The sequence below is a fragment of the Malania oleifera genome, chromosome 10, assembly GCF_029873635.1.
Source record: "Malania oleifera isolate guangnan ecotype guangnan chromosome 10, ASM2987363v1, whole genome shotgun sequence".
Lineage (NCBI taxonomy): Eukaryota > Viridiplantae > Streptophyta > Magnoliopsida > Santalales > Ximeniaceae > Malania > Malania oleifera.
The window spans coordinates 30,708,717-30,722,412 of record NC_080426.1 but is presented as its reverse complement, the minus strand read 5'-3'; the positions used below and the strand labels follow the sequence as shown (position 1 = coordinate 30,722,412).

Sequence of the window (13,696 nt, the reverse complement as noted above, 5' to 3'; positions counted from 1 at the left end):
TGCATTTCCTCCAAGTTCAAAGGAGAAATTTTGCTTGGCGAGGGTTTTTTGCGAAAAGAACAAGAAGATTTGCTACCCTGGCTGCTTTTGAGGAACAATAGAGATTTTGAGCCAGATGGAGTTTCCCTTCCAAAGTTTAAAAGAAAAATTACTGAAACATGTTAACCAACTATTTTCAAAATCTGAACAAAATAAATATAAGAGAATGGGTTCAAGGACTAGGAGGATTTTCAGATGGCTGCTCATTAAGGGTATTTTGAAAGCCAGCACATCCAATTAGAAAGAATATTTAAAAAAAAAAATTGGATTACACACTCTTTTCAATATAAAGAATTAAGTTGTCATTTTAATAAAGAAAAGGAATTAACTAAATTATGTATTTATAAAAGAGTTGAATTTACAAAAGAATAAACATTTCATTATAAGAGTCCCTTTAAGATCCAAGTAATTTTATTAAACTACAAGTTGGATGTACATTAGATGAAATTTAATAATGAATATTATTATTAACATCAAACTTCAACCTTTTTAACTAATGTGAAAGTATTGCCCTGAAATCTTTTCAGTTTAGAGAATTCAATTATTTGAACATTTATAATGCAATAAGAGTTTACTTAGGATTAAATTACTTTTGTGTCTTTTTCATATTAAATTACATTTACTTTCTCTTAGATTGGATGTAGATTAGATAAAATTTAAGGGTGGTTGGGTTAACTTAAATGTTACCTTGTTTAACTAAGTCAAAATGTTTATTCTATTTGAAAAATATTTAATATTAATCCATGTGACAAATTTATTAATGTGAATTCTTTTAGTGTCAGAAACCAAATTGACTAAACATTAGGAACATGATAAGAGAATGGGGTTTAGGGAGATTTGATAATTTAAGAGTCGTTATGTTTACCTATAAAAAATTTAATATCATTTAGGAAAGAATCAAGAATGCATATTTTATTCAAACAAGATTTAATATTAATCCATCTGAAAAAGTTATTGATGTGAATTCTTTAAGTTATGACCAGATAAGACATCAATCAAACCAAACAGTGGAAATTCAATAAGAGTTTATTCGATAGTAATCTATTTTTCTTGTTGAATATGGATTAGATAAAAAGAAAAAGACATTAAGTTGACTTGTAAAAAGATGATATGCCATTGAGGATATAATTAAAGGTATCGTTGTTCAAAAAATGATTTACACTTTTTGTACGTGTGCGCACACACATGCACACGTGTATGTGCGCTCCCCCCCCCCCCCCACCCCACCCCAAACCACCGCTATGGAAGTGCTGATCATTATATACTAACATTTTGGTTCATCGCAGTGTGTCATTGTTAATGCAGTTCTTGTATTTATCTATCTTCTATTTTTTTTGTGGTTGGGGTGGGGGTGAGGCTCACATCTGAACAATTTTTCTTTGTATATATTCCGTTGAATTTAATTGTTTAGTCTGTCTGCAATTTTCTGCTGATATGGACTAAAAGCAAGTTAATACTTTGCTGGAACCATCTGTGGATTATTAATCAACAATTGACTGCAAGATGTAGTAGATTCATAAATCCTTTTTGTTGGTTAGCTGATTTATTTATAAATAGAAAATAAATCACGAACAAGGCTGAGCTCTGAATTTTTTTGAAAAAAAATTATTTCTTAAATAACATTTAAGTAATGTTCCTCTCCCTGATTTTAACAGGCCTGTTAGACTGTTAACCATCATATCTAACTAATTCATTCAAGCTACAATATTCTCTTCCAACCCTCCTCCTCCTCCTCATTTGCATTGGTGCTGCTTTTTCCCTTTCACTTTGTTGCTTATAAATTATAATTGGTAATTATGAAGTGTTTCCCTTGACCAATTTTTCTTTAGATTTTGTCATATATGGGGCAAAGCAGCCACCAATTCATTACTTTATTCTATATTGAGAGCTTAAAATCTGTAGATCATGTACTTCATTTGAATATTGTTAACCATATTGCTTGTGATGTCTTGGCAAATATATTCCAAATCAGGTTCAACAAGTAAAGCCTGATGTCCTTCTTGGATTATCTGCAGTCGGGGGCCTGTTCTCCAAAGAGGTATAGAGTGGATGAAGTAAATCAATTCTTTTTTATTTACAATTTCATTGTCTTGCTTTTCATCTGAGTTTTGAAGTTGAAACTTTCAGCAATCTTCATGAATAGCGAAAAATCATTATATAAAATTATGAGTCGAGCGTTATGCTGGTTAATTATGATAGGGAAGTAATAATGTGATTACTTTAGCCATTCTAATTCATGTTGTACTCACTCTTGGTTGAACGAATGATTTTTAATGCATTTTAAGGCACAATAAATTGCATTCAGTTAATTTCTTATGTTACATTCAATCTCCATGACATTTGCAAGTAAGTTTTCTACTACTTCTTGAAATTACAAGAATTACTTTATGTAGCTCATTCTCTTTTAATTACACAAAAACTCATAAATCACACACACATTGGCCTGGTATCCAAGCTTTCCCTCTATTAACACTGCCACCATCTCTGTTGCTACTTGCTACCACAACTACCACCATCCTTATTGCTATTGTCACCTTTAATATTGGAAGTTCTGGGCTACCATTTTTTTTTTATTTGATGTGTTACTACCCGCATCCCCATTATCACAGATACTATCATCTGCTTTCACCACAATTGCCCCTAAGGACACTTATTACGACTACCACTAGCAACCCCATCTTAAAAATGTCACAGCCAGCATTATCACCAATTCTTCCTTAACATTAGGGACACCATTGCTGCTGTTTTCACCATGGCCCACCTCCTTCCCCATTGACTCCGCAACTACACTTATCTTAATAGTCTTTGACGTGCTTAAGGCTAACCAATGCATCGTCATTTATTACAGATTTTCACTCATATCTTAAAATCATTATCTTATCTTAATCACACTTTATTTTAGTGCAACTACAAAGAGGTCATTTGGTAACCAATGATCTCTGTAATGAGTGTTTCAAATTCTATTTTCAGAGTTCATTTTGCTGCTGAGCAATTTAGTCTGGAAGCATGAACTATGATTTTTTACCATTCAAAATAATGTTTATGAATCCAACCCGCTACTTCACAATGTTCCAGCTTGTAGATTTAATTATGAAGATTATGCAAAAAAAAAATACCAGATGCAACCTGGTCTCTAATAATAGTTGGAATAAAGAAACATATGTAGGACTTGCAAATTGCACATATCTTTTAAGGGAGGAGTTTCATAATTTGTTGAGAAGAGTGAGAAGCATCTCGAATTGGTTTGGCTATGAGTTTAGCTTGCATGATTCATTCAAAGCACTTTTACCCATTTTAAAAATATGTTTGAAGGGCTCAAACATATGAGTTTTCCTTATTAGAAAACAGGTAGTTACTCTGTAAGCAGCATAATGGGCCAAATCGAGTTTGAAAAACCCATGACCACGTCCAATATGGTAATGTTAGGGAGCATGAGTTTTGGGCCTTAAATTTGGATTTATGTGGATTTGGAAAAAGCTCAATACAATTTTATATTTTGTTTTGTCCAAATCACACAAATCCATATCAAAGGAGAAATCCATGCTCCCAAATGCAGGGTAAGGCTTTACAGCTCAAATTTGATGAAAAATTTGAGATGGGTTGCTCATGCTAAATTTTGTTGAAAGAATGAAAAAGGAGAAAAAGGCCCAAAATTTGCCTGTTTAACTACACATTTCAGTAAAAAATTCTGAAATATTGGTCACAATTACTGAAATTTCAGACAAAAATGTCCAAAGTTTCTGAAAGTTAGACCAAAATTTGTGAAAAAATGTAAATTGAAAGGTATTTCATTATCCCTCCTGAAATCTTAAGATTGCAGTCAAAATTTAGGTTATTTTGACAAAATTTAGTACCATGCTAGAAAGTTCAAAACTAGGGTCAATAATTGCTGCCTAGTATTCCTCTCTTAGGTGTTGTTAATTGTTTATTTATTCTCCTTTTTAAAAAAAAAATAAAAAATAAGAATGCTTGTGAATTTTCAATGAGCAATCTGTATGATTTTGTATTTTAATTTTTGCGTTGCAAGGTTTGAGGTGGAAGTGATAATATGTGTGTTTTAGGTCATATATTTAGATTTTCTTTATCTTGTCCTTGATTATTTTCTGCAGTGGATAAATGTTAATGGTAAATTGAAAAGCTCAGTCACCCATGATTTAATCCACTAGCGGACTGTTAAAGAGTGGGAAATTGTAAGTAATCCTGAGGGATACCTGGGATCAAATAAATTGTTCTAAATATGTCTTGTTTTATTAACCTTCTTCTACTGAATGTCAGTAAGATCAATTAAATTATTCCTTTTGTGACTACATGGGTTCTGCCTAAACTTCTGCCTCGTTTTGCTGGCATATGATTCTCTTTCTTTTATCTTATGTTAGCCAATTTCACCATTTCTAATTTTATATTATGCATGTATTTAGGTATTAGAGGCCCTCAAGTCTTCGACTTCAACCAGGCCAGCTATCTTTGCAATGTCAAACCCTACAAAGAATGGTAATGTTAATATATAATTTATCATTTATGCATTTATCACCTTTCTAATCTCTGTAATGCGGTTGCATCTAACTTTTCTTCCCAGGAGGGAGTACTATTTATTGGAATTTATTTTGCAAGAAACTTCAATGAGAGAGAAATGAGCAAACTCTTTTTTCCCTGACACAAGATAGAAGAATTTGGACTTTTGATGTTCTGGAGATTTTTTCTTTTTGGTTGTAAAATAAGAGATTTAATTAGGCAAGAAAATAATATACAAAGCAGATGATAAGATATCCTGCCTATCACACTGGACATCTGAAAAGCAAGTCCCCATAAAGCAGCTAGTATAAAAAGCTCAAAGAGAAGCCAAAGATGCTTTTATCCAAAAAGCAATGATAAAATTAAACCCCTTTTGTTAAAAATTTGCACATTCTTTTCCAACCAAGTCCATAAAAAAACAGCAAAAGCCGCAATATTTACAACTTACTATCATTCTTAATCCCACCAAAACCTTTAAAACAAGGAGCAGAAGTGCATCAACAGGCTCGGGACAAATCCAACTCTCAAAATAAATGAAAATTCTACTCGAAAAACCCCAAGCAACTGTACAAGAAGAAGAAATGAAGATGGTAATATGAGGTGCAGGGTGTGGGGAATTGAATAAGGTTTAGGAAGGGCGTGTGGAGCGTTTCCAGGGTACCAAGTGCACAAGGCAAGGACTTTTGTGGAGGATGGTGATATGGGGAGCAGGGGGTGAGGAATTGAATAAGGCTCAGGAAGGGTGTGTGGAGCATTTTCAGAGTAAAAGTGATGATGTGGGGAAGGGGGATAAGGGATAAGAAATCAAACTATAACACCCAGTGCACAAGGCAAGGACTTTTGTGGAGGATAGTGATATTGGGGGCAGGGGGTGGGGAATTGAATAAAGTTTAAGAAGCGTGTGTGGAGGATTTTCATGGAAAAAAGTGATGATGCGAGGGAGCCAGGGAGGGGATAAGGTTACTGATATGGAAAAACCTTTGAAAACCTTGGTGGTAATAAGTGTTGGATTACCACTTTACCTAAAAGTTTAAGTTGTTAGGTTGTATACCAACAATGTTTATCAAGCCTCAACACTCCCCCGCACGTGCAGCTCAATTGCACATGGAGTGATAAAAAACTCTGAATAACACCCATTATTGGGAGTGCAACTAATTTTATAACCTTTGTGCAGTAACTACAGGCAACAAGACTAGAACTCAGAACCTATTAGCAACCATAGCTCTGATACCATCTTAAGTTACCACTTTACCTAAAAGCTTAAGTTGTTAGGTTGTGGGCCAACAATATGTATCAAGCCTTAATAATAAGGTTTATGCCCCCTGGTGGGCTGTCCTGACAGGCGTGAACATGGAGAAAGCTTTTGAATCCAAGCGAGGTGATTCTGATGGGAAAATTATATATATAGTTGTGAATTGTGAAATCTTTGGGTGGTCAGAAAGGGGATGCAGATGGGTGGGTTAGTAAAGGGAAAGAGAAGAAAATGTCATCAGTGTTTATGCTCCCCAAATAGATTTTGCAGAAAACCTTAAAAGGCAATTTTGGGAGATATGGATGGTATTATACAAGGGATACCAATGTCTGAAAGACATTTATAGGATATGATTTGAATGGACACATTGGAAAGGATGATATAGGTTATGAGAGGATAGATGGAAGTCATGGATATGGAGATAAAAATTAGGCTGGTGATACAATTTTAGATTTTTCCATGTCTTAGGATTTGATTATGTTGAATACCTGCTTTATAAAAAGAGAAGAATATTTAATAACTTTCAAGAGTGGACAAAATAAAAGCCAAATAAATTTCTTCTTAATTAGGAAGGGGAATCGTCTATCATGTAAAGAATGTAAAGTTATCCTAGGTGAAAGTTTGACCACACAACATCGAGTCCTAGTGTTCGATATATATACCAAAAAATGAAAGAGAAAGAGTAACAAAAATCAATGCAAGAGGATTAGGTGGTGGAGCTTGAAGGGAGAACATATTGTAAAATTCAAAGATAAAATGATTAAAGATAGTGATTGGACAATATGGGATAAAGTAGATGTGAACACTATGTGGAATAGAATGGCTAACTTTGTCATAAAGATAACAAAAAAGGTTTTAGGTGAATTTGGTGGAAGATACCTGAGTAGTAAAGAAAGTTGGTGATGAGATCAAGATGTCCACAAAGTCGTAAAGACAAAAAGAAATTGGTGCAAAACATGGCAAAGTTGTAGAAACATAGAAAATTTTGAAAAGTATAAAGAGATAAGAAAAAATGCAAAAAAGTCTATTAGTGAAGCTAACATAGACCTTGTGATATTTATATACTAGACTAGATACAAAAGAAGGAGAAAGAGGCATTTATAAGCTTGTTGGAGCTAGAGAAAGAAAATGCAAAAATTTAGGTAATATAAAATGTATAAAGAACGAGAATTATAATGTCTTAATCAAAGAAGACATAAAAGAGAGGTGGTGGAGATACTTTAATAAGTTGTCTAATGAAAACCAAATTGAAAGCTTGAGCTTAATAGTGACAAATGAGGAAAAGACTAAAAATAGGAGATTTATTCACAAAATTAGAGTTTTTGAAGTTAAGATGGTTTTAAAAAAATGAAAAACAGGAAATCTATAGGACTTGATAACACATAAATTAAGGTTTGGAAATGTTTAGGGGATAAAGAAAGTATATGGTTAAATAATCTATTCAACGTTGTTATAAAAACCAAGAAAATGTCAAAGGAACTAAGGAAAAGAAGTTTAATACCTTTATACAAAAGCAAATGTGATATTCAAAATTGTCATAACTATTATAGAATTTAGATTATGAGTCATAAGATGAAACTATGGGAAAGGATAATTGAACAAAAATAAGACTACAAACGAAAATTTCAAAGAATCAATTTGGTTTTATGACTGGGAGAATGATGACAAAAGGTATTTATCTTTTAAGAAGATCAATGGAAAAGTTTAGGGAAAAGAAAAGGGACTTGCACAACGTCTTTGTTGACCTACAGAAAGCCTATGATAGAGTAAGAAAAGCGTCTTTGGGCCATAAGGCTCCCCGCTTTGCAAGGGGAGGGTCATCCCAGTGTACGCAGCCTATGATAGAGTACCTAGGGAAATTCTTTGGTGGGTTTTCTAGAAAAATAGAGAGTCTGAAGTAGATATAATGAGGTCATTAAGGATGTATGTGATAGAGTAACAAATCAAGTTAAGACTGTAGGAGGGAAATCTAAAGAATTTCCAATCACAATAGGTGTACATCAATGTTTTACTTTGAGTCCTTATCTTTTCGCTTTAGTGATTGATGAACTCACTAGGAATATCCAAAACGAGATCCCTTGGTATATGTTGTTTGTAGATAATATTGTCTTGATTGATGAAAGTAGGAGTCGTGTGGAATCTAAGTTAGAACTTTGAAGAAGTTTTAGAATCTAAAGTTTTTAGGATAAGTTGGAATAAGACAGAATATATAAGTATTGGAGAGAAGATTAAGCTTGATAATCAAGAAATTAATTGCACTAGTAGATTTCAATATCTTGGATCTATTATGCAAACAGAAAGGGAAATTGAAGAAGATGTAATACTTAGTTTAGGCAGGTTGGGTAAAATGGAGAAGTGAGTCAAGCGTGTTGTGTGATCGTAGAATACCCTTAAAATTAAAAGGGAAGTTCTTTAAGGTGGCTATATGGCTAGCCATGCTTTGTGGATTAGAATATTGGACAGCTGAGGAACAACATTTACAGAAAGTACAAATTGCCAAAATGCGAATGTTAAGGTGGATGAGTGTTATAACATTAAAATAGATAAATCAAGGAACAAACATGTCCACAATACACTAGGCATAGCACTGGTCAAATACAAAATAAGGGAGGGGTGGCTTAGATGGTTTGGCCATTTGAAATGCAGGCCTAGTAGCACACTTGTGAGGATGAGTGACTTAGTTATTGTTTCTGGTATTAAAAGGAGTAGGGGCAGGCCTGAAATAACTTGAAATGAGGTAGTGAGGAAGAACTTAATAGTGCTAGTTAGTGGGACTTAAGGCTTGTTATTGAGCGTTTGTTTGTGATATTTGTGTATCTAGGGGTATGTTTGTAATATAATGTAGTTTTAGGGGTATAGGTGTAATTTCATGTGTTTAGAGGTTTCTTATTAATAGTGTGTTAAAGCCGTGCTATAATTTGAATTGAAGTGGTCCCCCTTGTATCTCCTCTCTCCTTTCTTCCCTTTTCTCCTACATTCTTTCATGCCTGCAGATCCTTGATGCTGCCCCTACATCACCTAGGATTACCACCTAGGGGAACTCCCAAATATAAGAGCCATGGCGAACCAAAGAACCTAGTGCTAATGACCTACTAGAGCTTAAATAAAAATTAGCAGTACTACTTGTACCCACGTTAATTTTCATAGCAGACATTCTCTCAACTTTCTGCAGGATAGTAAGAATAAGAAAGACGTTTCATTATCCATTTAACGAGAGATCCTGATGCCGATCATCTTCCTTTGCATTCTCCTATTTGAAAAGTTAAGACCTCTTTCTAAGGCAATAAAGCAGGCTTTAGAGTTGCATAGAAAATGCTTGTTTGTGTCTATGTGTTTCTGTAATATACATTGCATTGTCCTTGCAGCTTCATGGGCTATTTGGAATTTTTGCAAAAAGTTTATCATTAGAGGAATTTGGATGTTAAATGTAAGAATATTTGGAAAACAAGAAAGTTATAAAAAAAAAAATAAATGAAGGAAATGTAAAGGGAAAAATAAAGCAAGAAAAGAAAATCAAAGGATGCAAGATGAAGAAGTTAAAGAACAAAATTGCCTCTTAGTTTCCAATCAGTCAAGTCTATTTCTTACATTCATAGACCTGTGTATATTAGGTTGTAAAGCAACCGACCCTAAAACTTGCACCCACTTGTTTTTGCCTATGGGCATATTTTTATAACAAAACCTAAATTTACTAAGCCCAAATAATTTTTTTACTAAATTAGGTTCATGGAATGGAACTCTGCCTGTGATGCACTTAATGTCTTAATCTTTTCACACACAGCTGGCCCTAAGCCTGGTAAAGGAGGACGGTTGGGTTAGGTAGCTAACAACTAGTGTAAAACTTGTTAGATCACTATGATATGAATCTTTACCGATTATTTATTGGGGCGTCCCCTACGAGCAATGCATTGCACTTATACTACCTAGCTGTAGCGAAAAGTCAATGAGGGTGGGGCACCCAAGAACAGTGTCAAATATGTGAGGGTTCTTGCATCATTTTGGACTTGGGCGGGTAAAGAAGTTAGTTCAGGAGACTAGAATTAGATTAGCAACTTAGAATATAAGGATACTTGCGAGTAAAAGTATGGAAATTGTGGACACAATGATTAGAAGAAAAATTAATCTAATCAGCCTTAAAGAAACTAAGTGAGTGAGGGAAAAATCTAGAGAAATTAAAAAATCAGGATTTAAACTCTGATACACTGGAAAAGAAAAACATAAGAATGGGGTAGGAATAGTATACAAAAACTTAAAAGAAAGCATTGTAAATGTCAAACGTGTAGGGGATAGAATTATAAAATTCCATATGGTCTTAGACCAATAGAAAATAAATGTCATTAGTGCTTATGCTCCTTAGTAGGCTTAGCAAAAAACCTTAAGAGACAATTTTGGAAAGATATGGATAGTATTATACAAGGCATATTAGGGATTGAGAAAATATTCATATGAGCATATCTGAATGGACACGTTGGAAGGGATAATAAAGGTTATGAGAGGATACATGAAGGATATGGATATGGAGACAAAAATGATCCTGGGAGATCCTCTTAGACTTTTCCATGTCATGTGATTTTATTAAATAAATACTTGCTTTAAGAAGAGATAAGAACATTTGATAACAAAAGTTGACAAAATAAAAGTCAAATAATTTTTTTCTTAACTAGGAGGGTAGATCGTTTGTTGTGTAAGGATTGTAAAGTTATCCCAAATGAAAGCTTAACTGCACAACAAAGAGTTTTAGTGTTAGATATCTGTATTAAAAAATGGAAAAGAAAGGATAAAATAAAACAATTTAAGAAAACTAGATGGTGGAACCTAAAGGGAGAAAATATAATAAAATTTAAAGATCAAATGATCAAATATGGTGATTGGACTATAGAGGATAATGTAGACACAAACACTCTTTGGAGTAGGATAGCTGGCTCTGTTAAAAAAATAGAAAAAGAGATTTTAAGCTTGCAAAGAAAGTTGGTGGTGGGATCAAGATGTCCGCAAAGCTGTAAAGATAAAAAAAAAAAAATAGCATAAAACCTAGTAAAAATGTTGAAACATGGAAAACTTTGAAAAGTATAAAAAGGCGAGAAAAGATGCAAAAAAGGTTATTAGTGAAGCTAAACATAGATCTTTTAACAATTTGTATGCTAGATTAGATACAAAAGAAGGGAAAGAGACATATTTAAACTTGCTAGAGCTAGATAAAGAAAGAGTAAGGACTTAGTTAATGTAAAATGTATAAAAAGTGATGATGATTTTGTCTTTGTTAAGGAAGAAGACATGAAAGAAAGATGACGAAGTTACTTTAGTAAGCTATTTAATGAAAACCAAGTATAACGCTTAAACTTAGAATTGACAAATGAGGAAAAGACAAACTATAAGATTTATTCGCAAAATTAAAGGTAACGAAGTTAAGTTTGCACTAAGATGAAAAATGGAAAAGCTATAGCACCAAATAACATCCCAATTGAAGTTTAGAATTGCTTAGGTGATGGTGGAATTATATGGTTAACTAATATTTAACACAATTATAAAAATAAAGAAAATGCCAAAAGAATGGAGGAAAAACACTTTAATACCTATATACAAAAATAAAGGGGATATATAAAATTGTAATAACTATTGTGGAATTAAGCTTGTAACTCATACAATGAAATTGTGGGAAAGGATAGTTGAACAAAGATTAAGGCTAGAAACGAAGGTCTCAGAAATTCAATTTGGTTTTATGCCTAGGAGATCTACTACAAAAGCTATATATCTCTTAAGAAAATTAATGGAAAGTTTAAGAAAAAGAAGAGGGACTTGCATATGGTATTTATTGACTTAGAGAAAGCGTATGATAGGAGTACTCAGGGAAGTTTTGTGGTGAGTTTTAGAAAAAAAATGGTGTATGTAATAGGTATACTGATGTCATTAAGGATATGTACCATAGAGTAATTGTGATGACCCAAAAAATTTCTCCGATACCACAATGAGACGCCCCGAACCCAATGGGGACCTGGGAGCAATTTTCCATAATAAAATCAAAATAGCAGCGAAAATAGTTTTAAACCTCAAACATTATGTACCAGAGTACTAAACCACCATATTTACAAGAATATCTCTAATTAACAATATTTACAACACTTGGAATACACACAGCATTTTTATCTAATATTACATAAACACGTACTCTATACTATAATTTCTAACCCTGCCCCGTAGCTGGCTACACCTGTTCTCTGGTACATCCTGAAATATGAATTAATTATGGGGTGAGACACTTCTCAGTAAGTATGGACTAGATTATTATCAATGTGTGGCTAAAATGAGCTTTAGTGTAGAAATAATTTAATAATAATTTTAAATAACTTTACTACGCTAGAAATTGCATTTATAAACTTTGAAACACATATTTAAATAAATACACGTACTTTTCTCCAAAACAACACATATAGGCCTGTTTAATGGCCGAAGTCACACAAATACCCAAATATGTATAAGAGAACAATTTCAGGCCGATGCATGTCATGTTTAACCCCCATGACTGGGTTGTGCGGTCCGAAGACTGGACTTAGCATTGGTTGGCCGACCAAAGCTAAGTTAAAAGTTTATGTCTGTAAGATCAGTTTGCCCACCACATCCTGGTCCGGAAACAGGTGCTCAAGCCAAACTGACTATCCACTATCAACACTTCCACAATAGTGTAGTTGCACTAATATTCCTCTGTAACTACGGTACCGCGCATCCACCACATCCGGCCCATTAGGGTTCTCAAAACATATAATTGTCATTTATGTAATAAAATCGTATCATAATTTCATCATTTCCTCAACATATAATTCGTCATAAATTTCCTCAATATTCCAAATCAAATACATTTCAAATATAACACAGTAAAATTCCAATTTGCTCACTTAGGCAACAAAATTAAATAAACTCATGACACACAATTTATTCAATAATTATAATTTCACAAAATTGTCTGCGAAATTTTCAAAATATATATAATCGGTAAATTTAATTAAAACGCGGGTATGATCAACTCTTGTTTTTAAATTCAATCCCCAATATATTTAAATACCTAATTATGATCAAATCCCTGCAATTTAACTTAATTCCAAAAATTTTCCAAAAACCCAGGCATATGGAAATTATTAAATTTACGTAATCAATTAAAATCAGACATATTTTTAAATAAAATATGAACATAGAGATAATTAATTTCACATACTCAATTTAAATCGGGCATATTTAAATAACATAAATCTAATTAAATTCACGTATTCAAATTTAATCGGGAATATTTTAAAATAAACCTAACATAATCTAGTTCACTTACTTTACTGAGAAGTGTTTCACCCCATAATTAATTCATATTTCAGGACGTACCAGAGAACAGACATAGCCAACTATGGGGCAGGGTTAGAAATTATAGTATAGAGTAAGTTTTTATGTAATATTAGATAAAAATGCTTTGTGTATTCCAAGTGTTGTAAATATTGTTAGTTGGAGATATTCCTATAAATATGGTGGTTTAGTACTCTGGTACATAATGTTTGAGGTTTAAAACTATTTCCGCTGCTATTTTGATTTTATTATGGAAAATTGCTCCCAGGACCCCACTGGAATCGGGGCATCTCATTGCGGTATCAGAGAAAATTTTTGGGTCGTCACAGTTGTGGTATCAGAGATTAGGTTGTTAGCTTCTGTAGACTTTAGCAGATAATATTACTAGAGTATAGGTATGGATTATGATGAGGGTAGGAATGGGTAGGTTAGGTGTCGTAAGATTGATCGGATCTAGGTTGCACAGCGGAATAAAATGCACTAAGCAAATTGAAATTTTGGATTTTGTTTCACAGCCCGGAAGCAGAAGTCCATCGAAGGTTTTCTGGGATTTCCTAAAACATTTGACAG

General features: G+C 33.3%; 1 protein-coding gene across 1 annotated transcript in view; it reads left to right on the top strand.

The window, feature by feature from the left end:
* Positions 1-13,696, top strand: part of LOC131165368 (NAD-dependent malic enzyme 62 kDa isoform, mitochondrial) — a 126,331-nt gene that overhangs the window by 76,415 nt on the left and 36,220 nt on the right. Inside the window, exons 12-13 of the mRNA XM_058123095.1 lie at positions 2,012-2,077; positions 4,458-4,530. Coding sequence (XP_057979078.1) covers positions 2,012-2,077; positions 4,458-4,530 — 139 coding nt within the window. The remainder of the gene's footprint in view (positions 1-2,011; positions 2,078-4,457; positions 4,531-13,696) is intronic.